Source organism: Microcaecilia unicolor, chromosome 4 (genome assembly GCF_901765095.1).
Source record: "Microcaecilia unicolor chromosome 4, aMicUni1.1, whole genome shotgun sequence".
NCBI classification, from domain to species: domain Eukaryota; kingdom Metazoa; phylum Chordata; class Amphibia; order Gymnophiona; family Siphonopidae; genus Microcaecilia; species Microcaecilia unicolor.
In genome coordinates, this window is record NC_044034.1 from 343490615 (window position 1) to 343517851 (window position 27237).

At 42.2% G+C, this 27237-nt stretch overlaps 1 protein-coding gene across 1 annotated transcript in view; it reads left to right on the plus strand.

The window, feature by feature from the left end:
* ITSN1 (intersectin 1) overlaps positions 1-27237 on the plus strand; it is a 379821-nt gene that overhangs the window by 251377 nt on the left and 101207 nt on the right. Inside the window, exons 18-21 of the mRNA XM_030202171.1 lie at positions 5088-5212; positions 11640-11863; positions 14156-14277; positions 22411-22646. Of these exons, the coding sequence (XP_030058031.1) occupies positions 5088-5212; positions 11640-11863; positions 14156-14277; positions 22411-22646 (707 nt within the window). The remainder of the gene's footprint in view (positions 1-5087; positions 5213-11639; positions 11864-14155; positions 14278-22410; positions 22647-27237) is intronic.

Consider the following 27237-nt stretch of genomic DNA (forward strand, 5'->3'; position numbering starts at 1 on the left):
AACAGAAATTGAAATGTGACTGGAGTAGGGGGAGTAGTTCATTTGTAGTTAGAGGCTAGAGCCATTAAAAATAGAAAGCATCTAAAGTTCCAGCAGGTGCTATAATATACAGTAGGTCAGTGGTTCTGATCTCCGCTCTTGGGGCATACCCTGCCAGTCTGGTTTTCAGGATGTCCACAATGCATATTCATGAGATAAATTTGCATACACTACCTTCATTATATACAAATTATTTCATGCATTTTCATTGATGATAGTCTGAAAACGCAACGGGTTGGTGTTAGGTGATCATGTTTATAATCTCAGAAGGGGGGGTGCCTAGAAGCCTGAAGGTTAACGGAGGGGGTGGATGATGAATGAGATGGTGAAAGGCTGAAGGTTCACCTTTGGCACATAATACCTTTGCAAGGACCCCGAATAGGGATTGCGACATTATCTCTTACTGCATCACAATCAAGACATTATCATACTTCTAGGCAAATAAGAAGCAAAAAAAATCCTGGCTGAACGGCAAACTTATATTACAAGAATGAAGGACTTTAGGAAAATCAAACTCAAGATAATGTTTGCTAAACCTCAGGATTGGAACTGCTCAAAGGACTCCTCTTAAAAACAAACACTTTCTAAACAAGGCCTCAAAGCTCCCTGGACACACAGTAAAATACTGCACAATCATAACCCCCAAATAGGAGTCCTGTTATTTATTCTCATCAGCCTTTCTACTTAACCAGGAAAAAGAAAACAGTGAAAAAACTCCAACTTTGGAGAAAAATAGACTGTTCCCAAAAAGCCTGGTCAAAATATAGGCAAATTACCATTGAACAATTATAATACCCAATGTAAAAATTCAAAAAGCAAAAATAAAAAAAAACAGTACCCAAATCACAATTCAAAACCACAAGAACAATTAGCTTCATAGAAGGAGTGGATCATACACGTCCAAGATGGTTGAATTGGCTTTAGGTAAGCGCCCCAGACCCCACCCAGTCCCTACAGAATTTTTGGCATTATTAAATAATCATTTCATCTCCAGTTGTGAAGGGTAGCTATGGGGATTTAATTCGTGCCTTCTATTGCTAATATTTTTATGACAGATTTTGAACAACACTGGGTTTATCGTTCAAAGAAGTTTTTTGCCGCAACTTGTTGTCTCCTGTATATTGGCAGTATTTTGTTGTTTGGACTGGGACAGAGGAGGAGGTTTGTGAGTTTGTGGAGGAGCTTGATACTTGTTATCCCACAATTAAATTTGATTGTCAATCTCATGCTACCAAATTACATTTTTAGATGTACAAATTCAATATGAATAAGGAGTATTCCTTACAAATGTTTATACCAAACCCACAGATAGAAATACTGTATTTCAATTTAAGAGTATGTATCCTTGTCATTTTAAAAATAGTTTACCTTTTTGCACAATTCATATCATCAGATTTGCGATTCCACCCAGCAATTTTAAGCAGTTGGCTTCAGAATTAATGAATAACCCTCTCTGTTTACTAAGCCATGCTGCAGTGCTGACAGCCTATTCAAAATGAATGGGCTGTGTTGGCATTAGCGCATGGCAGTCACTAGCGCAGCTTAGTAACAGGGGATAAGTTTATTCAACAAGGATACCCTAAACTAGAAAATCACACAGGTACAGGGACCCATGGTAACTGTGGGGATGGGGCAGAGCCTGTGGGGAAAGGGTGGAGACAGAGCCTGAGGGGACGGGGCCGGGACGGGGACAGATCCTGTGGGGATGGGGGCAAACTTTGTCCCCGTGTCATTTTCTACTTTGAAGCCTGTTAATGAACTGGACTATGATTTATGTTTGATGCAGACGACAGTATTTTGATTTTTTTTGGAAAAACAAGCAAACATGCTGGCCATAACTAGCAAACATTTGCATGGGGGATCCTGTACATTTCTGCTAGCAGCACATCTACGAATACATCTTCTATTGGAGGAAGTCAAGAGAGCTAGACCGAATCCTGAGATTGTTGATGACTTATTTTTCATACAAGGATTAAAAAATCATAGCAGTGATTCATAGGGCATACAGAATGGGTTGTATTTTGTACCCATGGACGTTTTAACAGGGTGGATTAGGATTCCTTGGGGTAGTAGTTGGGGTTGAAAGGGTAGAGGGTGGTGGTGGTGGGTTATTATAGTTGCTTATTGTTATTAGTGTTTTCTGTTTGTGATTTATAAATAACAGATGCACAGAATATTGTTACATTTGTACCCCGTACTTTCCCACTCATGGCAGGCTCAATGCAGCTTACATACTTTAATACAAAGATTTAAATATAAAATCATAAGTGTTCAAGGCTTCTGCAGATGAGGGCAGAGCCCACAGGGGTGGAGCGAGGACAGAGTCAGAACATGCAGGGATGGGGTGGAGATTGAGACAGAACCTGTGGGGATGGAGATAAACTTTGTTCCAATGTCATTCTCTACCCTAAACATATTGTGAAAAAAGCGTTTAAATGAGCAAGAGTGTTGCTGATGATCATATGATCTCCTGTGTGCTGAAGTATTCTGCTTTATCTCCAAAAATTGCTTCTTGCATTAGACATCATTTGAGGGTAATGCAAGTTCATTCTAGTTTTGTGGACACTCACTGTATTTATTTATTTAGATTTTGCTCACACCTTTTTCAGTAGTAGCGCAAGGTGAGTTACATTCAGGTACTCTGGATATTTATGGTAGCTTATGCTTGTAATTATAATTTAGCTGATGAACTATGTAGATCAGATGTCTGGACAACATATCAGGTACAAAAGGAGGTCATAGAAAATGTGGGAAATGCTCCATCTGTAGTATAACTGAAGAAGGTTAATTTTAGATCAGAAATTCTACTACCTACGAGTCTTAAGGTGTAATCTATGCAATCCAATGCCCTTGTGGCCTTCTTTATATTAGTCAGACTTCAAAAGCTTTTAAAATTCGAATTATTGAACACCGGCTCTGTGTTGCCTCTAATAAAATCGAAGCCCCTCTTGTACAACACTGTTTGCAATTCCAACATAAATTTCAAGAACTAGGGTGTTGGGTTAATCCGCAAACGAACTTTTTCCGGAGGTGCGAAGGCGGTAGAACGAGAGGACATGAAATTAGATTGAAGGGGGGCAGTCTCAAGAAAAATGTCAGGAAGTATTTTTTCACGGAGAGAGTAGTGGATGCTTGGAATGCCCTCCCGCGGGAGGTGGTGGAAATGAAAACGGTAACAGAATTCAAACACGCGTGGGATAAACATAAAGGAATCCTATTCAGAGAATGGATCCTAAGGAGCTTATCCGAGATTGGGTGGCAGAGCCAGCCGGTGGTGGGAGGCGAGGATAGTGCTGGGCAGACTTATACGGTCTATGCCAGAGCCAGTGGTGGGAGGCGGGGCTGGTGGTTGGGAGGCGGGGATAGTGCTGGACAGACTTATACGGTCTGTGCCCTGAAGAGGACAGGTACAAACCAAAGTAGGGTATACACAAAAAGTAGCACATATGAGTTTGTCTTGTTGGGCAGACTGGATGGACCATGCAGGTCTTTTTCTGCCGTCATTTACTATGTTACTATATTTATCAGATACATCAGAACGAAAGAGGTGAGGATGTGAAAAAGTGGTTGAGACAGCGTGAACAATGTTGGATCTTTCAGTTAAGAACTATAGTACCAAATGGTTTAAATGTAGCAGTGGATTGGCAAGCTTTTTACTGACTTCTGTCTCTTTAAATCTGCGAAGGAGCATGGTTGGATAGTAATCTAAACATTCTAAATGCGGTCGCCATTTTGAGTGGTGGTATGTGTGTGCAGTTCCACCTGCTGAAGCAGCGCCTAGCGAAACAAGTGTCCCTTGTCGGGGTTCTTTATAGCTGGCGATGAACCTTTGAAGAAAGAAAGAAGGAGATGTGGACAGTCGGTACCATGAGAAGTGCCTTAGATTTGAGAGTGCTATGGTGGAAATGAAGAGAAAGAATGGGCCTAGCATGTGCAGGAACCACTCCTTTTATGAAGCTAAGTGTTCTTGTGATTTTCGAGTTTGAATAGCCGCCAGTGTTTTGTGATTTTGGAACTGTTTTTTGGATTTTTGCGTTTTGAATTTTTACATCAGCTATTGGAATTGTTCATTGGAAATTTGCCTATATTTTGACCAGGCTTTTTGGGAACAGTCTATTTTTCTCCAAGTTGGAGGTTTTTTTTCACTGTTCTTTTTTTTCTGGTTTAGTAGAAAGGCTGACTAGAATAAATAATGGGACTCCGATTTGAGGGCTATGAATTGCAGTACTCTACTGTGTGCCCAGGGAGCTTTGAGGCCTTGTTTATATTGTGTTCGGTTTTAAGAGGCTTCCTTTGAGCAGTACCAGTCCTAAGGTTTAGCAAATATTTTTTAGTTTTTATTTACGTTTATTGCCCATAGTTTATCACTACTAATAGGACATTAGGAAAGACCATGTTTATACTTAGTTTCAATGATAAAGAAACTGAATCCACGGACTGATTAAATTAACCTTAAAAGAAGCTTCAACAATTTGAAGGAGATCACCTCCAACTGGTCATATTACACGATCAGTATCTCCTTACCCTGTGTAGGAGTAGGAGAGTCACTAATTTAACTATAAAGCTAGGCTAGGCCTCTTGTTATATGCATGAAGACAGTTATGATGTCCAGTGAAAAGCAAGATTATTCTATTTATGTAGTCAGATGAAATCCATAACTGACTCAGCTTGTCCTATATGACTTGTTAACCCTGTCCACAGCAATTCATGGAAAGGAACCTTTCATGCTAAACCTTTACAGAACCTTTACAAACCTCGTATTTCAGAGCCTTGAGCAGAATTTTCTCTCTTGCAAAATCACAAAAAAGGCAGTTTCTATCAAAAGAATCTTTCTCAGAATATTTGAGCCATCTATGCAGTCCTTTAAATGTTACCCCAAGTGTTCCAGGTGCCAAAATGCATTTTGTTATCTAATAGTTTGATAATTGTCATCAGTGTTAGTGTTGTCCCCACCACATTAGGACAGTGTCACCAAAACCTTTCATCACAGTGCTGTCTGCCATTTCCCATATGTGATCAAGAGGCACTTTTTTCTTGCTTGCTTATAGGAACTGAGAGAGTTACACAATAAACAGCAACTTCAGAAGCAGAAGGACATAGAAGATGACCAGGTGAAGCAGAAAGAACAAGAGCGGAAGACGGTGGAACTTGGGAAACCAAAAGAAGGCCAAAGGTAGGATGGTGCTGTTGTCTTCTCTTCAGTTTTATTACTGGACAGATGCAGTCCATTACATTCATATTAATAGAATCAAGAGTTACCATTATTAGTTTTGCTAAACATCATGTGCACCAAACTGCTTGTGTTTAATTTTCTTAGTTTGTTGTAATGTCCATTTGTCACAGCAGCACCGTAGCCACCTGATGTGTGTTTTTGGTTTCCTCCTGAAGTTGATGATGATGATTTTATTTTTTTTTTTTGTTACATTTGTACCCCGCACTCTCCCACTCATGGCAGGCTCAATGCGGCTTACATGGGGCAATGGAGGGTTAAGTGACTTGCCCAGAGTCCCAAGGAGCTGCCTGTGCCTGAAGTGGGAATCGAACTCAGTTCCCCAGGACCAAAGTCCACCACCCTAACCACTAGGCCACTCCTCCACTCTCAATGATGTCTTCTCTACTTCCTTTCTTTTCACATGAAAAGGTGACACAAGGATAGGGTTCTCTGATGGTTCCAGGTCACATGGAGCAATACGATCCACTCTTCCGTTTTTTCTCCATGCTCCTGTGCAGCTGTAGTTCTGGCGCAAAACCAGGACTGCTCATCTTGTACCCATTGGCCTAGAGACAACTACAGGAACCATTTTGAAAGCTTTCTTAAAAACTAGTTACATTTGTTTACTAACTTACATTAACATGTTAGTGCCCATTAATGTGAGTTAACATGTGTTATTTAATTCAAGCCCTGTTATTCTCAATGGGGCCTATTTACTAACTAAGGGGCTCTTTTACTAAGCAGCGGTAAGCCCACCGCGGGCTTACCGCATGGCAATCCAGAACTACCGCCGGCCCAACGCAGCCCTAGGGAAAATAGGTCCCTATTTTTTTACTGCAGCAGTTAACGCTGCCCAGTTACTGTCTGGTTAGCACGGTTGTACTTACTGCCACCTCAATGGGTGGCAGTAAGTGCTCCCCCCCCCACCGCATGGCCACACAGTAAGGTCAGTCTTACCGCATGGTCATTTATTTTTTCGGCCTTTTTACCCTCTGCAGTAAAAATGGATGCCACTTCTAGCGCAGGGCCCCTTTTACCGCAACTTAGTAAAAGGGCCCCTAAGAGCATAATTCATATTAAAGTGGTTTATTGTGCATTAACACATATTAAAATGTTTATGCAGGTTAGTAAATGAGATTTATATTTTGTAAGTTTCCGGTCAAGAATTTAAGTACAGTCCACCAGTATGGATATCTGTACTTCATATTCAATATAGCACGTTACATAAGTAATCACAAAGCTGTGCAAAGGCAGTGCTCAATCATGTAAAGTTATTTGTTTCCAGCTCAATACTGTCCAGGAAAAATGATCACAGTGCATCAAGATAGCTTTTCTCCCTGCCATAGCTGCATTCGTGAGCTACTGAAAAAGTCCTCAAGGCCCCTTTCTTCATTTCTTTCAAAGGAAGAAAAACCCAATTGTCAAGAATGCTTTTCATGATATTTTCTATCATTTTTGTTTACACTTGGAACATTAAGAAAGTGTGAAAGCTAAAGTTCAGACAACTGCAGATCACGATATGTCAAGAAAAGGGAGAAAAATAATAAAACTACTCCAAAATAAGATTGCTCAGGGTGTTAAGGTTTTCACTGATTAGATTTCAGGGATTAAAGAAAAAAGGCTAGGAGAGGAGCAGTAGAAAGAGAAAAGAGGGTTATTCATTCTCATTTGACATATGTGAACATTTTAACAGAAATAAATATTCATTATTTCCAAAATGCTGTTAGTGTAGTAGATGCTGCATCAGAAGGATCTTCCATGGTTCATGGTTCCTGTCTCAAAGAATTTTCAATGTAAGAACTCAATTCTTCAAGGGGATAAACCTTAGGGGATATTTGAACATCTGCCAAGCGGGTAAGATAACTGGTTATTTTCACACAGATATTCACTTTCTTGGCTAGGCATGTAGCTGAATGTCCAGCTAAAGACCTGCCATTTGTATGACTGGGTTGCCTGGTTAAATTAGTACTGAACATTACACTAACATACTAAATTTGAAAGCCTACCTCAGGAACATCTGTAACCCTTTGTATCGAGTGACTGTTTCCATCTTCAATAAAGGGATTATCAATATACTGCTGTCTATTAGTGACTGCCTGCGCACCAAAACAAGGCTTAAGCCAAGTCACAGAAAATAGGCAAGTATTTTATAAAAGGCACAGAAAATGCTGGACCTTTTATTAAATATATATTCACCATAGCCTTCTTCCAAAGGTCCATGATTCAATAACTCCCGACAGGGATTCTCTGTTTCATGATACCACCGCTGCCTTTTCCATGGTAAACTAGACTTTACACGCAGAAAAGCCTTTATAAAATTATCCCTGTAAAACATTTTTGTTCAGAAATAGGCTCATGTAAACTGTACGGCAATAGAAGTTATAGAACCACAGATGGAACCACGAGGTGGAGCCACAATTCAGAGGAAGCAGATTTATTCAGTGACCAGACATGGCCCGTGTTTTGACAAATGCATCCGAGCACAATGTCATGACACAGGTAGCTTAAGTTTCTGTTCTCGTTACTTCATTTGTTGCCATCGAGTGAAGACCTGAAGAAGAAGACATTGTGCTGTGATTTTATTTGACTCCTGATGCAGTCATTTCAACACGGACCGTGTTGGGTCATTGAATACATTTGCTTTTTCTGAATTGTGGCTCTGCCTTGTGATTCCATCTGTGGCTCTATACACTTCTATTGCCTCACAATTCATTGTATTGCTGATTCCCTCTGATCTGCTGTACACCTGATACGCACATAAAGGTCTGCATAAGCAGTCTCTACAAATGTAACTTTAACCAGGCTGACCCCCCCCCCCCCCCTCTCCCCAGGTGTAGGTTGAGGTGTGCAATACTTTTTAAAATATGGTCAAATGCATGAAAATGTGTGCTAAAGAACAGGCGTAAACATAAGCGCATAAATTCTATGGAGTCATTTTCAAAGCAAATGTATGCCCATGCTTTTGTTTTGAAGGTTTGTTGAAGCTCAGGTATATAATCACTTCCTTGGTTTGCTACATGATGGGAGGAATGCTCAAAATTGTCTGAAATCTAGCAGTTTATTTCTTGGGTTTTAAATTTCCTAAAATGAATGTTACAAGAAAAATGCAAAGCTGCTATATTTATCACACAAACTTTGTGGAATATTGCTTGACTGATGTCGCTGAATCTCAGTCATCTGGGGAAATAACCCACAGAGTGAGGTAGGTAACAGGGACTTGCCTTCCAAAGAGTTAATGTATTCTTAATGGATCCCCAGGATGATTGATTTGGATTGAATTTGGTTATCACTGATACTGTTCATATAAAACAGTGAATAAAATGCCTTTGTAGATCACTGACACTGTTAAAGCAGTAATCCTTTGACTGTTTTGTTTAGGCAGGAAAGGGAAGCTCAGGAAAAGGCAGGTGTAGATCCCACGAATCAGCCAGAGCAGCGGAGTGAGGCCTTAGACACAGAGAAAAGTCTGCAGAAATCCTCAAGTTTATCACAGTTGAAAAGCCTGTTCAGTATCTCAAAGTTGTTTAGGTATAAGTATTTTTACAAACATAACAAATATTTACTGATAGAGTGTGAAAACCAGTGGTGTAAACAACACCCAAGCAGTCTCTGCAGTACTGGGTTACCCAGTCAACCCAGCACTGCAGGAGCAGAGGCGGAGTGTGGCAAAATTGCAGTTACTATTAACAGTGCTTTTGCAATGCTTTCCAACATCATTTTGTTATTTAATTAAATTATGTGGTCCTCCCATCCACCCCTTATCTCCCCAGCAGCCAGAAGAGGGCTTAAATGCATCATCTCCTCCTGCCTGAGCCATCACCTGATTCTTGTCATGAGAATTGATTCCAGCAGTAGGAAGTAAATACACTTCAGCTATTCTCTGGCTGCTGTTTTGAGAATCAATTAATTTGATTCAGGAAATAAAAGAAAGGAGGTTGGGTGACAACACTGCTAAAGATAAGTACAGGGTTTTTTTTTTCTGTACTCACCTCCTAGTAATCTTAAAGCTTTGGTAAAGAGGGAAAGTACCCCCCCTCAAATGTGGGGACCTTCAGTGAAATTCTCTTTGGAGCCCCCAATTTGAACTTATGCCACTGGTGAAAGCAGCAAAGTGGATGATTGCAGAGATAACTTTTAACATCATATAGCTGTTCTAGAGAAACATCTTGCTAGAGATTTTTGATTTATCTTTCACTTCAGATTTTGAGATTTGTGTTGCCTTCCTGTTCATTCTGCCTTTATGTTCACTCATTGGCTTTAGTTTCCAAAATGCCATTTTCTGTGTAAACCTCATGAACTATTGGCCAACCTATGGAAGCAACTGTGGCATCCTTCAACTGATTCTTCAGCTTAAGTGGCACCTCAGAGTGGCAGCCATATATTACGACGTAGTGCACAATATATAGCAAAATGTGATGAGTTTCATATTTGGGCAACACAAATCTTACAGAACGTTCATTATGAATAAGTTAAGTTATGATTTAAGGGATATACATCTAACTGATTATTGCTTTTTAGTGAAAATGCTGTTATGTTCACAGTTTTCTCAGCAATACTGTGTAGTCAGGTTCGAACTAACCTTCCCCCCTAGTCTCCAACAGATACGCATAAAAACATCCTTAAGCCCCTTTGTTTCTTTTCTGTTGTTGCTATGTATTTTAGTTCCAGCATGGTTTGTATTGTTACTCAGAGAGTGATGGCTCTTTACAACTATCCTAATAGTGCACCAGCACTTTATATGCTTTCACCCCTTTGGATTACTTCATCTTCTATAGTGATTGTTTAAAAAATATTTTGTCATATTAGAAATTCCAACTTTTATTGATTTTTGGTTAGCTGTAAAAAGTGACAGCTATCTCAAACCTGAATTACTGTAGTATCTTTTTCAAAAGTAAAATATCTACCTTCATAATTTGGGAATAGCAGGAGTTCTTGTCACCTCCATATTTTAGGGCAGCATGCAAGTAAAAAAGCTATAACTAGCTGGCTGCTGAATGGGGCTTCCATTGCTCTTGCTTTGAAGCAGTCACCCCCATGAAAGCATGGGGCTTTCAGAATGAAAGAGTTGTGCATACCTTTCCTTACGTTACCTCCCTGCGCCCTGTCTTCAGCCTGTTTTGAGGCAGGTTAAAAGTACATATGCTTTACACAGTGTAAATGGGGTTTTCCCTCAGATAGCCCTTTGAAAATTACCTTCCCAAGCCTAGTTGTTAGATTTTCTGTTTACAGTGCTATGAAAGAGTGACACTGAGACAAGAGCTGGCTCTTTGACTACCTGTAGGAGAAATTGCTCCAAAATACTAAAGGAGATAATTAATAAGTTCATGCTATTCTGGCTATGACCACTTTCTTTATCTACATCAAGAGAAATTTTCTTTTCTGAAGGGAGGTAGCTTGTCTTTGTTAGTATAGGAGCATAGGGGTCAAATATTCAGAATGGTTTAACTGGGTAGGAGAGCCTCCTGCTCAGCTGCTGCCTGTGCCTGCCTATCTTCTGATATTCAGCGGCATTTAACTGGACAGTGCCACTGAATATCATTGCTAACTGCCCCTGCACCATCCAGTTAGTGCAGGGGCAGGCTATGGACAGAGCCAGTACTTAACTGGTTAATGGCGATATTCAGACTTATAACCAGTTAAGTAAGCAGCTAAAGTTAGGACAGCAAAAAGGCTGTTGTAACTTTATCTGCCAAGCTAACCACATTCTTGTGTGAATATCAGCCAGTGTGGTACTAACTTACGGCTGGCCACTGTGATCGGATATTCAGCGCTGGAGTCCGGATATGGCTCAGCATTGAATATCTGGGCTTAGTTCTGCCTGCCAGTGGCTTTAAAACCAATATCTTTTTGGTATATGTTGTTAACAGTAATTTTTTTAATTTGCATTTTACACTACTCAAAAAATTGTGAGCATCACTTTTCATACCAAGTAGTTCAAAGTTAACAGATTAAGAGTAAAATCTCTAAGATTCTATTATATATTTTGCAAAAAACTAACTAAAATTTTCTTTTATCAGTTTTATTATTTTTTTTAGTCCTTGGTGCATCTTCAGTACTTGGTTGGGCCTCATTGAGCTTTGATGACTACATGAAGGTGGACTGGCATTAATAAGGCCAGTCTCTCTAACAGTTCATTGGTGCAGTATACTTTTATTCATGTGAACGTTCATTATGAATAAGTTAAGTTATGATTTAAGGGATATACATGTAACTGATTATTGCTTTTTAGTGAAAATGCTATTATGTTCACAGTTTTCTCAGCAATACTGTATAGTTGGGTTTGAACTAACCTTTCCCCCTAGTCTCCAACAGATACATATAAAATTTCTCAAATGGCTTCAGCTGTAGTCTCAATAGTATGTATATGTTTTCATGTTTGGATTGGTAGACGTAACTCAGAACAGGACAAACAATGGCAGGATCGTGTGCAGCAAGAAGAACAGCGGCAAAAAAAACTTCAGGAGGATGAAAAGCAGAGAAGGGAAGATGTAACTAAGAAGAAAGAGAACGAGGAACTTAACAAACAGGACATGCACGACAAGCTGAAGAGAGTCTTCCAGCAGCCTCCAGAGCCAGCAAAGCAGGGAATGCATGTTCCTTGGCCAAGTACAGGTATGGGAAATTAGTAAGGGATGCATATTTGATTCATTAGCACACAAATTTGGTTAACGCACTTAGAGGTCCTTTTACAAAGGTGCGCAGGCATAAAAAAAAGTACATGCTAAATGTTAGAGACACCCATATATTTCTGTGGGTGTCTCTAGCATTTAGCGTGCACTAAAAACGCTAGGGCGCCTGTCACGAAATGCCTAGCCACCCACCTGGGGTTACCCCGCTGCCACTTAGAGGGTCTATCCTCAGCACAGCTCAGGTCCACCTGCACATTCTGTTTGTGCTCTACACTAGCACCCTCCTCCCACCAACTGGGTCCCAACCGCCTCTGGGCGAGTCTCCCGCTCTCAAATTATCCCCAGTGATTTCTAGGTTACTACTACTACTACTACTACTACTATTAAGCATTTCTATAGCGCTACAAAGCATACGCACTGGAGGCCACACTCCCAGTGGTCCCACAATTCCCAGAAAGCTCTCACCGACCCAACACACAAACCACCAGGATTCTTTATCAGTTCAGACAGGTAGAGGCAACAAACTAAATTGTTTATTGTCTTAAAAATTGAACAATGAACAAAAGATGTGCAATCAGCAAACAATAACAGGTAACTGAAATATGGATCAATTATAACACTAACTAAACATTTGTTTACTTTCTAGAAAGTACCTGGAGAGATCAGGACATACAGCTGCTCCCTAGTTATCAAATACAACTGTTTTACAGGGCTTCAACAAAGAGCTTTCTCTCTCTTCTCCCTGGCTGAAACTGGGGCAATAGCTAGAACAATCCAAATGAAATGAGCTCCTGGGCCAAACAGAGTCCAAAACAACAGGTTTCAAAAATAGCTGGTTACATCACTACAGGCATTTCCTTTATCTGTGTGCTAACTAAAAAGAAGGAAGTCATTCTTCTGTAACAGTTTTAAACATAATCATGCACCTTCTGGCTAAACTAGAGAAATACACTTCTAGAAATATTCAATACAATTTACAGGCTTAAAAACACACTGTTCTGTTACAGCGCCTTTGTGAAAGAGTATTATTTTATTTATTTTTATTTATTGCTTTTGTATCCCACATTATCCCACCTCTTTGCAGGCTCAATGTGGCTTACAATTCATCGTGGATATTAGAAATATTAAAAATTCAAATATGTGTTATCAAATTTTTATTTTCTTGGGAGCATAGTTACTAACATGTTCTACTGTTAACACATGTTATTTTACCACAGGTCCCTTTTGTTTTACATTTAGACCTACTTACTAATAACTGGGGTTGATAGTAAAATATTACATCCTAATGGTAGCCCACGTTAGTAACTATGTCCCTCGTTTGTTTTAAATATTTTTATTTATATAGTATATGTTTCTTAATCAGGAAATTTCAGACTACTTCAACCTAATACATTTAAGGCAAATAACAATTATAACAAGAAATTTTAAAACTTCTAATTGCATCTTAGTTTTTTATATACTGCCTGCAACCCTGAAAGTTATTAAAACAGTATGTGTTTAGGTGCAGTAGGTATTTTTCTGTCCCTTGAGGGCTCACAATCTGAATTTGTACCTGAGGTAGTGGGGGGGGGGGGGGGGGGGGGGGGAGGAGTGACTTTTCCACAACAACAAGGATCCTCAATCGGATTTGAATCAGGCTCCCCTGGTTCTCAGTCCAGCGCTCTAAACAATAGGCTACTAGTCAGCAAATTACTTAAATTCTGCCAATTTTGTATTCAAAGTTATTTTGAGCATATTATTCTTAGCAGTCATATTTATCATTTTCATTTGTTCTCACGACATGTCGAAGTACCTTTATTATGTGAAATTTGCAAAGAATATTTATCATTCTACTTAATTGTTACATGATCATTTATAGCTCTGTCATAGACCTATTTGTGAGCCAAGTTTTATTTCTGTACACCTGTTATTTTGAAACACAGTAAACTTTTAAAGTCTTTCCAGACCACGCCCCCTCGAAAACAATGCTTAACCATTTGTAATGACCCTCTGTAGCCTCCTCCTCACTGGGGCTTTTGTGTACCCTAATGATACATGGTGTAGTACACAGATAAAGTCAAAAAAGCTGTGGATCTCCTAAAACAGTGTCTTGAGGTATTGTTTATTTAAAAAATATCTCACATACTTAAATGAGCCACCTGATTGGGTGATAGCTGCTTCTAGAGAGATTTATAAGATCTCTAAACACTGCTGTTGGTAAGATTTTAAAATTGTTAAAAATATGCTCATTCCTCCTCTTGCTTTGATATGATACATTTTCTTTTCATTACTGTAGAAAAAGCTCCTTTGAGTTTTTCTGCGTTGGATGATGTCAAGGTTGTGTATTACCGAGCACTATACCCTTTTGATGCTCGAAGTCATGATGAAATCACAATTCAGCCTGGGGATATAATCATGGTAAGAGTACATGTTGTCATGTTACACTTTTAAAATAAAAAAAGAATTATTACATGTCTGTATGCATACTGAATTGTCAAGCATTGTATTATGCAAGGACATAAGAAGTATGATTGAGTTATGTAAGTAGAATTATGAGGTAAATAAACTACCTCAAGGGTTTGCTTTAGTAACAAAAGCAAAGGTATCACCTTATGTTTTATTTATTTTCTCTTAAAGTGGATTAACATGGCAGCCACACTACTTTATCCATTTAGTACTAGACTAGTAAAAAAGGCCCGTTTCTGACACAAATGAAACGGGCGCTAGCAAGGTTTTCCTCGGAGTGTGTATGTTTGGGAGAGTGTATGTGAGAGTGACTGTGAGAGTCAGAGTGAAAGTGTGAGTGTGTGAGAGAGAGTGTGTTTGTGAGAGAGTGTGTGTGTGAGAATGAGAGTGTGTGCAAGTGTGTATGTGAGACACAGTGTGATAGAGAGTGTGTGTGTGTGTGCCCATCCATGCTCCTCTGTCCCCTGCCCCCTCCATTCATCCCTATCCAGCATTTTCCCTCTCTGCCTGAGGCCTGCCCTGCAATCCATATCCATCCATGCCCATCTGTCCCCTCCATTCATCCCTATCCAGCAATTCCCCTCTCCCTCAGTCCTGCCCTTCCAATCCATGCCCATCCATGCTCATCTGTCACCTGGCCCCTCCATTTTTCCCTATCCAGCATTTCCCCTCTCTGCCTGAGGCCTGCTCTGCAATCCATATCCATCCATGCCCATCTGTCCCCTCCATTCATCCCTATCCAGCAATTCCCCTCTCCCTGAGTCCTGCCCTTCCAATCCATGCCCATCCATGCTCCTCTGTCACCTGGCCCCTCCATTTTTCCCTATCCAGCATTTCCCCTCTCTGCCTGAGGCCTGCTCTGCAATCCATATCCATCCATGCCCATCTGTCCCCTCCATTCATCCCTATCCAGCAATTCCCCTCTCCCTGAGTCCTGCCCTTCCAATCCATGCCCATCCATGCTCCTCTGTCACCTGGCCCCTCCATTTTTCCCTATCCAGCATTTCCCCTCTCTGCCTGAGGCCTGCTCTGCAATCCATTTCCATCCATGCCCATCTGTCCCCTCTATTCATCCCTATCCAGCAATTTCCCTCTCTCCCTGAGTCCTGCCCTCCCAATCCATGCCCATCCACGCTCCTCTGTCCCCTGCCCCTCCATTCATCCCTTTCCAGCAATTGCCCTCTCTTCCTGAGCCCTGCCATCCCAATCCATGCCCATCCATGCTCCTCTGTCCCCTGCCGCCTCCATTCATCCTTTTGCAGCAAGTCCCCTGTCTCCCTTTCATGACCCCCCCTTGCATCCATGCTCCTCTCTCTCCCATGTCCCAGCCTGGGCCGCCCTCTTCTTCCCCCCCCCCCCCCCCCTTCGCATCCATGCTGTCGTTTCTCCCCTGCCCTCCCGCTCCCATTGTTGTTCTTTAGTGGCCACTCCTCTTCTCTCCCCCCAACATGGTTGTTTTGTTTTTTTTTTTCTTGTTTTCAAATTTACCTCCGTGCCGGTTCCGGCAGCGAAGCGTCAGGGAAGGAGGCGGCGCTCCCGACGTCTAGGTTTCCCTTCGCTGTGTTCCGCCTTCTTTTGACGTCATCCTTGACGTCAGAAGAAGGCGGAACACAGCGAAGGGAAGGCTAGACGTCGGGAGCGCCGCCTCCTTCCCTGACGCTTCGCTGCCGAGCGTTGCGATTGGTTGAGTGTCATTGCTCCGCCCTCGACGTCATCACGTTTGATGCGTGGGCGGGGCAGACACAAAGCGATCTCACCCCCTTCACTTTAGAATGTTGGCTAACAGAGGCTTCATTAGAACGTTGGAGGTGCGTTTTATATAGAGAGATTCTGTATATCGTGCCTAAAAAAATCAGCACCAAAAGAAACTGCGTTTAGCACTATTCTGTAAACCTCGCAAAGTTAGGCGCAATTTATAGAATATGTATAGTGTCCATTCCTGCGACTAAATTTAGTTGTGGCCATTTATGCGAACTAAAACCTGGTGTAAAAGCACATGACTAGTTTAGAATTGGATCGAACATATTTTAGGAACACCCACGACCCGCTCATGACCTGCCCATGGGCACACCTCTTTTGAGATCAACACAGTCCGATTTACGCTCATTACTTTATAGAATGTGCTTAGCAAGTTATGCATGTAAATCCTAATTAGTCCCAATTAGTGCCAATAATTGCTTAACATCTACTTATTGGCGCTGATTGGCTTGTTAACCAAGTAAGTTCCATGCACAAATCGCCTACACATGCTGATTTGCACGCAGAACGTTTTAGTCACAGTTTATAGAATTTTGGGGTTAGGGGGTAATTTTGTAAAGGATTATCTTAGGGATTACACATATTGAAATATGCATGGTGGCAAGAAGGAACATATTTTTATGTATAGGTGTGATCAAAAATAGGTTTTGGGTGGAGTTGTGATTAATACACATTTTATAAAATATACATGAACATTTACGAACGCTCCCAAGCAGGAGTAAATATTTGCAGCTTCAATCCTGGCATGATTTCTACTGCTTTGCCCCAAATATTTTGTAAAGCCTTATCAGCATAAATATATTCTGTTATTCTCAAAGAGCAAATCAGGTGTCCCAAGTCTATAAAAAAATACTAAAAAGCAGTGTGGAAAGAGCAAATGCTTGAGGTGCCCTCACAATCACACATTTCAGGAACAAACAGTCTCCTGCACAGATACGAAAATCTTTTTCCCTGACAGAAAGAAAGAAACCTAACTGACCACTGAACCTGCTAAATCTGAATCGTCACACTATTGCAACAAGAAGTCATGGTATACAACAGCAAGTGCACAGGACATGTTTAAAAAAACTAAACACATACACTGTCCTTTAGCCAAGCCATACAATGCATTGGTATGATTCCCTAACAGAGGCAAACCTAAAAAGCTATTTCAGTAACTTTCAGTAGCTGTCTTGATTTTTGCATCGCCAGTCACTTTGGTGAGATCATTTCTTTTCTTGCTGTTTGCACATCTGTGTGCATACTCCCTTCATTCCCTTGCTCACATAATAAGAACATTCAGGGCCCTGTTTACAAAGGCATGCTAGTGTTTTTAGCATGTGCTAACCATGTAGATGCCCATAATATTCCTATGGGCATCTAAACAGCACGTGCTAATTTTTAGAGTGTGCTAAAAATGCTAGTGCACCTTTTGTAAATAGGGTCTTAAATGTCCTTAGCTAAAATGTCCTTTATTGCTATGTCTCAGGCTTTGAAGGTTAAAAAAACTAGTATAACCAGTTGCTAAGTTTAGGAAGCAGTTACTTTTTCACAATAGTGATATGGGTGTTGGATAACTTTGTTCCTTAAATAAATGAAGTAATAATTTAAAAATTATGTGTTTAGTCAGGTTCCCTTTTACCTAATATTACATTTTAATTAAAAATCAGAAATCATTCAGGGTGACATATACTATTACTACTACTACTAATTATTTCTATAGTGCTACTAGACGTATGCAGCGCTGTACACATTATATACAGGTACTTTCTCTGGCCCTAGTGGGCTCACAATCTAAGTTTTATGTTTTGTACTTGGGGCAAGAGAGGGTTAAGTGACTTGCCCAAGGTTGCAAGGAGCTGCAGTGGGAATCGAACCCAGGTTGCCAGGATCAAAGCCCACTGTACTAACCATTAGGCTACTCCTAATAATAGGGGAATTGGGAGGGAGGAAAAATTTTTTCGTGTTACTGTACATGTATGGTAGGAATGCTCAGAGGTGGAGTATGAGCGGAGCCATGATTTATGCATATAATTTTATAAAATATGCCCTCAATCTGGTCATATGTGCAGGATTTATGCTTGTACTATAAGAAGCTAAAAATAGGTACTTCTGCCCTATTTATTTGGGAGTCCTGTTATAAACTTACCCTCTATGTGAGTAATTCTATAAGGAGCCACCTAGTTTTAGACAGCAAGAACATATGTAAGGGCTAGTATTGACTTATGTGCATATGTGAACACTTGCCTGCGTAAATGAGCAGTATTCTGTAAGTATGCATTTGGATATGATGGCATGTATTTACAGGTGGAAGTTTTCATGGGTGAAATTTGGGTGGAGCATGGGTGGGGCACATACACTTGTGGATTATGAAATCCTATAATCTGTGTGTGGTCTTTTGCAATCTGTTTCTAAAGTCTGGAGAAAGTTGTCTTTGAACAATTACTCTCATGTACTGAGCAACTGTCTATCCTTCATCCACGTCAAACCGGTTTTTGCACTGTCCACAGCACAGATTCTACCGTTGTGGCCTTGGTTAGTAAATTACACTCTCATCTTGATTCTGGGGTGATTGTTTTATTAATTTCTTTTTACTTTTGTGCAGCCTTTGATTTCATTGGCCATTCTCTTCTTCTATCACAACTTTGTGCTATGGGTCTTTTGGACACCATCCTGGCTTGGTTCTACTCTTATCTTTCTGGTCGTACTTTCTCTCTTAAAACTTCTGACTCTACTTCTTCTGTTTGTTCCCTAGGGTTCCACAAGGGTTATCACCTTTGTGCTTTGATATTCTGGACTTTAATATTTGCACTTTCAGTTATGCTGATGATATTCTTTTGATCTTTCCCCCTTCACTGATTCCATTGATATTCTATCTTTGAAGTGGTGTCTTATCTCAATGGATGTTTGATAATAAGCTGATTTTGAACCCCGCCAAATCTTCTGCTTGTTGGATCATTGGAGTGTTATCTCCTCTATCATCTGTCCCAGTATTCCTACATCTGCTCCTTTCATTACTTGGGGGTTATTCTAGATTTCTAACTTGTAGATCAGATCTCTGAAGTTCTCAAACTGGGTTTTTATTCGTTACAATGCCTTTACGCCTTTCTCAACTTTCTTGATTTTCAGTCACGTCATACTTTAATTCATGAGTGTCATTTCTCAGATTATTGCAATTCAATTTATTGCAGGATTCCGCATTCTCAAGTACTTCAGTTACAAACATTGCAGAATTCCTGTACCCATTTCCTTTGTAGGGCTAAGAAATTGGATCATATTTCACCCCTTTTAATGTGTATTCATTGGTTACCTGTTGAATACTGTTTGTGTTTCAAGGTACTTTGCCAGGCCCATAAAGCCTTGCATCTGTGTGTCTCTCTGTATCTGTCTTCAGTCATTATTCCTTACACCCCTGCTCAAGCCCTTTGTTCATTAGACTCCAATCGTTTTAGTACCTCCCCCTCTCAAACACACCCATTATGAAACCACTCAGAAGTCAGTTTTTCACTTTCTATCCCCTAAGCTTTGGATCGATCTTCCATCAGACATTCAATCTGAGATATCTTTTACTAAGTTTAAAATCTTGCTAAAGACCCATTTAGCTGCCGGAGGACTGTCAACCATGGATTGGATGATGGTTCTTGTGTTATGTTGTTGCTGTTTTTATTTTATGTCTGTACTTAATTATGGTGCTCATCATGGATTTAGTTTTGTTCCAGGATAAGGGACTCATGGCAAAATAGCATTGGATATCTTTCTCTGTCATTTGGAGAGAAGGTCTTCTGTGTGCATATCCTCTGATTCCTCTGATTTTTGAAGCTCTAACAAGACAGGGGAGCCATGATTTTCATAGCTCCATATTGGTCAAGGCAAGTTTGGTTTCTGCTCATGTAGGAATCCCATGAAACTAAAATATTTACCAACACTGATCAAGCAGGATAAAGGAACATTGTTGCATGCCATCATCAAGTCACTAGCCCTCGCAGCTTGGATGTTGAGAGGATAACATGTGCTTCTCAAGTCTTATTGACTTCCAGAAGAGATTCTACTAGGAAGTCATACATTTTTAAATGGAAGAGATTTGCCATTGGTGTGATGGTAAGGCCGTAGATCCTTTTTTTTCCTGTCCCACAGACAACTGCTTAAATACCTTAGAGTCGGGTCTCAAAAACCAACTCTGTTAAGGTAAGCCTTAGTGGAACTAGAACTTATCATTCCATAGAAGGTAAACCCATCTCTGTACAGCCTTTAATTGTTTGCTTTTTTTGAGGCTTACTTCTATTGAAGCCTCCCATCAAGTCTCCTGCAGTCATGGGACTTCAGTCTTGTTCTTACCCAGCTGATGAAAGCTCCTTGTCAGCCACTTGATACCTATCAGCTGAAGTACCTGACCAAATTTCAGGCTGTAGTAACTGATCTACCTTATATTACGTTTTTCAAAAATGTGTATTCACCCGTCCGAAACTTTCTTCCTAGGTAGTATTGGAATTCCATCTTAACCATTCAATAGTTCTGCCAATGTTTTTCCCCAGACCTTATGCCCATAAAGAGGAAAGTACATTGCACATTTTAGATAGCAGTAGAGCCTTGTTCACCCAAATTTTTGTTTTTTTGAACCTAACAGCATGGGGACTGCTATCAGCAAACACACACTGTCCATTGGACTAGCAGAGTGCATTTTCTTTACTTATTCCTGAGCAGGCTTAATCCTAGAGGGTCATATGCCTCCTAATATTGGAGTCATGGCTTCTTCAGTAGCCCAGTTGTCAACCTCCATAGAAGAGATTTGCAGAGCTGCAGCATGGACTTTAGTCTTGGACTTCACCTAGTATTACTGTCAAACAATACTCGCAAGTTTTGGCCAGACAGTCCTCTGGAAAGTATTTGAGGGTTGGAATCCAGCTCCATCTCTTCTAGGCCTATTTTTTCAGTCCAGGCTACCTTCCAAAAAAAAAAAAGTGAATATGCAAAAAGCTAGTCGTCACCAAAACAAAGTTGGTGTCTGCCTATTGCAAATTCTATATAGTTTCAGGTTAATCTGAGTTACGTCCTCGCCATTGCGAGGCCCAGTTGACCAATGCTTGTTTTTTGGGGGGTGAACCTGGATGCTAGAGATTCCTCATGTGAGAATAGATAGGCCTGGTTGTCCTCGGAGAAAGCGAAGATGCTTCCTGTTGCAGATATTCTCCAAGGACAGCAGGCCTTATAGTCTCACAATCCCTTCCACCTCCCCTTGGAGTTGTCTCCTTTCTTATTTTTCCTTTTTTAATGTTATATACAACTGATGAGACTGCATTCGCACAGTGGGCGAGAAGGCACTTTAGCATTTGCGGTGAATCGTGACTGAGATCAAGCAAATTTGATAAGCCACCCAAATGACGCGGCTGGCTCAATCTTCAGTCAAGTAGCAGATAATTTTGTAAGACGTTTTCCAAATGTGAAGTACATTTTACCTCTGTAAAAAGTAGGCTTACTTCTTTTCCCCGATCTTCATCTTCATGGTGGTATAGTTATGATGTATCTTCATATATAGCATATACGTAAACATTTATACCTGCCACATTTGTGCACTCCTGGTAGACTGATTTATAGACCTCTCTGCTAATTAGACTTCACTGGTTACCTATAAAAGCTTGGAGTCCTCGTCAACATTTATGCTTTTATTCATCTAGTAATCTGTGGGATGGCGTAACACAGTCATTGGAGCAAGAGATTATCTTACATTACACTTTCCCAATTGTAGAAAGATTGTTTATAAATCTGTCTTATCAACTGCCTTCTAATACCAGGGCACAAAATTGTAGAATTTACTACCAAAGCCAATTAAACATCAATATAACTATCTACAATTCTGCAAATTCCAAAAATCACATCTATTTAATAACGTTTTACCAACAGAAAACTAATTTTTCTGTCTCTAATTTCCTTTTAGTAACAATTTATATGAGTTGTTATATTTAAAAAAACTTACTTTATTCACTTTTTAAACATCTCATCGATTACTGCTATCTACTGTACCAATTATCAGATTCCATGTATCAACTTAACTGCATATTACTCAGGATAATAATCAATAATGTATTGTTAATTAGTTCCTCTTTCATGGTTATAATGTTCATTGTATATTATAAATAATCTCTCATATACTTACTTGCTATGATCTCCCAATACTATATTGATCAATTGCAGTAAGCCACATTGAACTCGAGACTCCTTGGGATAATGGGGAATATAAATGTCATAAATAAATAAGACAAGTGCTTTTTTTAAAAAAAATATCTTTTAGGCACCTTGCTATGAAATTACCTTGTAATATTTCCTCGCCTTACAATATGTTGTTACCGGCAGGTTGATGAAAGTCAGACTGGAGAACCTGGATGGCTGGGAGGGGAACTAAAGGGAAAAACTGGCTGGTTTCCTGCAAACTATGCAGAGAAAATACCAGATAATGAAATTCCAAACACTGTAAAACAAGCAACAGACTCAACGTCTAAAAGCTCCATCCAGACAGCAACAGCTGTAGTGGCCTCTTCAGCCTCTGTAGAATCAACGACCTCTAATAACTGGGCGGATTTTAGCTCAACGTAAGTATTTATGTTGGATTTTTCATGGGTCATTGCTTTATTATTTTTGAGGACAAACTCTGAGTCTGAGCTGTGGGTTTTTTCATGTGTTATGTGAATTTTTACTAGGAGAGTATCCACAGGAGTGGATTTCGTGACCCTTCTATTTTGGAAAAAGGGGTGGTAGAATACCTGTGCCAAATTTCCTCCTATTGAGTTTTTAGAGAGTTGTTTTGGCCCAAACAGATGGACAGACATTCTTGACCATTTACATACAGTGACCCCGATATAGAGATAGCGGAAGTTAGGCTAACTCTCGCTGTCACCAGCAAACATGGAAATTCAGTGCTGGGGCCATACCCGTCCCCCACCATTGAATTTCCAAGGTTTTTGGCACCACAAACGTAAGCTAGGTTCTAGCAGCCAAAGATAGACCTGCTATTTTACTCAGGTCTATCCGGCTACTAAACTTAACCAGTCAGCCAGTGAAAATCAGTGGTAACTGGCTATGTCACACAACATAGCCAGTGATTGGGCTAGCTGCTGACTGGTATATTCAGTGGGAGATAGCTGGTTATTTGCTGCTGAATATTGGAGTGTATTTAACCTGCCTGGTGCCGTTCGTGGCCAGTTTAATACTTTTGAATATTGAGCAAAATGACTTTCCGCTATTCTGTTGGATTGGAAAGAATGAAAAAAGAAACATCACTAGGCTCAGATTTCAAAACAGCAGTCCTCATATAAGAGTAATGAAGGTTCGGTCAAAATGGTGACTACAGATCTTTCAGAGTTTTCTGAGCTGAGCAGGACATCCCATGTCATGGCAATCATATAGAGCCCAGACTATAAACCAAAACAAAAAAAGTTTGCTAATTACCTAACCTCCACCAAAAAAGCATTCTAGTGCCAAAAACAAAAGCAGAACAATATATCAAAGCAATCCTTAGAAACCTCAAAGCCCTCCAAATCTAGCACATTATATTATCACTAGATCATAAATGCGGCACCAATACTATCATCGGCTCCGGGGATATGCTGAAAATTTTAGATTATACCAGTAATTTAATACATTTCTTGATTAGCTTTCGAAGGTTGCCCTTCTTTGTCAGCGGAAATAAGCAAATGTTGGTAGATGACAGTATATATAAGTGAAACATCAAAGCATTTCAGTGACAGTCTAACAGGATGGGGATGGATAGGTGAGAGACAGGAAGAGTCGGGTGGATGAGGGACAGGGAGATATGCATGGAAACAGGAGGGTGACAAAGCAGTAAAATGTTATGGTTTATAATGGGCTAGAAAACCCAGATCTTTAAGTCCTGTATGGTGGGTGTCAAAATATTTAATCATTCTGACTTCAAAGGTCTTACGTTCCTGTATTGTTTTAGAGTTCCCTTTCAAGATTCTTACCATGAAATCACTGGTAAAGTGTTCTGGTTTTGTAAAGTGCTGCCCCACAGGCGTGACATCTTTATTGGTACTAGCATTTTTCATATGGTGTCTATGTAAATTAAATCTCTTCTTTAGCAGCCTTCATTGCATTTTTTACGCTGAATGATATATACCACATTGGAAGATGAGCATGTGAAAGATTCCTTAATGTTGAATATTTTTCCTTTGTGAATGACCGTGGGGTCCTGTGAAATGTTTTGGCATAGTTTTCAGCTGGATATATTGCAAGGATGTGTGCCATTCATTTCTTTTTGAGTCTGTGTTGGCAGCTTACTTCTAATTAGCTTGTGTTTTAAGTTGGGTGGCTGTCGGAAGGCCAGCACTGGTGGGGATGGGAATATCTCTTTCAGTAATTCATCCTCCTGGAGTAGAGGCTGCAGATCTTTTATGATTTTTCTTAATTTTTCCAGCTCTGGATTGTATGTCACTATAAGGGGGAGTCTTTCTGTGGCTTTTTTTTTCTTTGTACTGTAGCAGATTTTTCTCCGAGGACAAGCAGGCTGCTTGTTCTCACGACTGGGTGACGTCCGCGGCAGCCCCCACCAACCGGAAGAAGCTTCGCGGGCGGTCCGCACGCAGGGCACACCCACCGCGCATGCGCGGCCGTCTTCCCGCCCGTGCGCGACCGTTCCCGCCAGTCTTTTCTTTTCCACGCTGGAGAGAGTCGTGCGTCGCCGCTCTCTCTTAGTCAGCCCCGGAAAACCGTCGCATTGTCCGCGAATTCGCTAATTTTTTGTTTTTTGTTGCCACGTGCTTCAAACCCTTTTCGTTTCTTAAAAAAAAAAAAAAAAGGAAGAGAACGCGCTGAATTTTTCCCTCGATTTCTAGCGGGGGCGTTGCGTTGCGGCCTTGTGGCCGCGCGGTCGCTTTATTTTTCGAGGTGTGATTTACCGCCACCATCGACGACTTTAACTTCGCCGACGCGATTTTTCCGTCGATGTCCTCGAAGGTCCCGAGTGGATTTAAGAAGTGTGGTCGGTGCGGCCGGCCTATCTCACAGACCGACACCCACGCTTGGTGCCTCCAGTGCCTCGGGCCGGAGCACAATATCAAGTCGTGTTCTTTGTGTCTTGGTCTCCGGAAACGGACTCAGGTTGCGAGGCAAGTTCTTCGGGACCGTCTTTTTGGAACTTGCGCCGGCCCCTCGACCTCGACGGCATCGGTATCGACGGCCGGTTCTTCGGCACCGGTACCGGTGTCTGCGAAATCGGCACCGATGGCATCGACCCCAGGAGTACAGGTCCCGTCGGCCTGCCGGTCCTCCGGTGACGGTAGGGGTGAGAGGCCGCGTGGGCAATCGGCCCCGGTCACTCCCTCTGCTCATGGCCCTCGGGACCGAACCCTGTCCGACCCGGCCCCTCGAGACCGAGGGGGATCGACCTCCTCCTCCTCCGTTCCACCTGGCGCCGATGACGGGCACCGCAAGAAGCAAAAGAAGCGCCGTCATCGGTCCCCATCGGTGCGCCCGGCCCTCGGTGCCGGAGAGGAATCTACGCCGAAGCGTCCGCGTCGAGAGGAAAGGTCCCCCTCGGTAGTGGAGGTACCGACGCGTCAGGGCCCCAGCACTTCGGTGCAGTCTCCTGGACCCGAGCAGCTTCCGGCACCGACGCCTCTACCGGCCCCCCCGTCTTTCCCGACAGCGGGCCTGGACGAGTGCCTCCGAGCCATCCTTCCGGGAATCCTGGAAGGGCTGATGCGCCAGGCTGTGCCGTTGACTGTGGCGTCGGCGAGCTCTAGCCCGGTGCCGAGGCCTTCGACACTGCCGCCGCTTGCGGCGCCGGTCTCGACCGCCACGCAGGTGGAGTCCCCGTCGATGGAGGGAGCTTTGTCCCCGCCGGCGCGGTAGTCCACCGCTCGACGACATCGAGGCCTCGGTGCCTCGACGTCGAGCCGGGCCCGGTTGAGGACTCAGCTGCATGAGCTTATGTCCGATACCGAGGAAGAAGCCTCGTGGGGGGAAGGGGAGGACCCCAGATATTTCTCCTCAGAGAAGTCTGTGGGCCTTCCCTCTGACCCCATGCCTTCACCAGAGAGGAAGCTCTCGCCTCCTGAGAGCCTCTCCTTTGCCTCCTTTGTCAAGGATATGTCTATTTGCATTCCCTTCCCCGTGGTCTCTGTGGATGAGCCGAGGGCTGAGATGCTCGAGGTCCTCGACTATCCATCACCACCTAGAGAGTCCTCCACGGTGCCGTTGCACAATGTCCTTAAGGAGACACTGCTTCGGAACTGGATGCGACCATTATCTAATCCCACCATCCCCAAGAAAGCAGAGTCCCAGTACAGGATTCACTCGGACCCAGAGTTAATGCGGCCTCAATTGCCTCATGACTCGGCGGTCGTGGATTCTGCTCTCAAGAGGGCACGGAGTTCAAGGGATACCGCCTCGGCGCCCCCGGGGCGGGAGTCTCGCACTCTGGACTCGTTTGGGAGGAAGGCCTACCAATCTTCCATGCTCGTGACCCGCATCCAATCTTACCAGCTCTACACGAGCATCCACATGCGGAACAATGTGAAGCAACTAGCGGACCTGGTTGATAAGCTCCCGCCGGAGCAGTCCAGGCCCTTTCAGGAGGTGGTCAGGCAGCTGAAGGCGTGCAGAAAGTTCCTGTCCAGGGGTATCTATGACACCTGTGACGTGGCATCTCGTGCTGCGGCCCAAGGTATAGTGATGCGCAGGCTCTCATGGCTGCGTGCCTCTGACCTGGACAACCGCACCCAGCAGAGACTGGCCGACGTCCCTTGCCGGGGGGATAATATCTTTGGTGAGAAGGTCGAGCAGCTGGTGGACCAACTGCATCAGCGGGAAACCGCCCTCGACAAGCTCTCCCACTGGGCGCCTTCAGCATCCACCTCAGCAGGTGGACGTTTTTCCCGGGCCCGGCAGGCTGTGCCCTATTCTTTTGCCAAGCGTAGGTACACCCAGCCGGCCCGAAGGCCTCGTCAGGCACAGGGACAGCCCCAGCGCGCTCGTTCTCGTCAACAGCGTGCGCCTAAGCAGCCCCCTGTGCCTCCACAGCAAAAGCCAGGGACGGGCTTTTGACTGGATCCACGGGAACATAGCCGCCCTCAAAGTGTCTGTACCGGACGATCTGCCGGTCGGAGGGAGGTTAAAATTTTTTCACCAAAGGTGGCCTCTCATAACCTCCGACCAGTGGGTTCT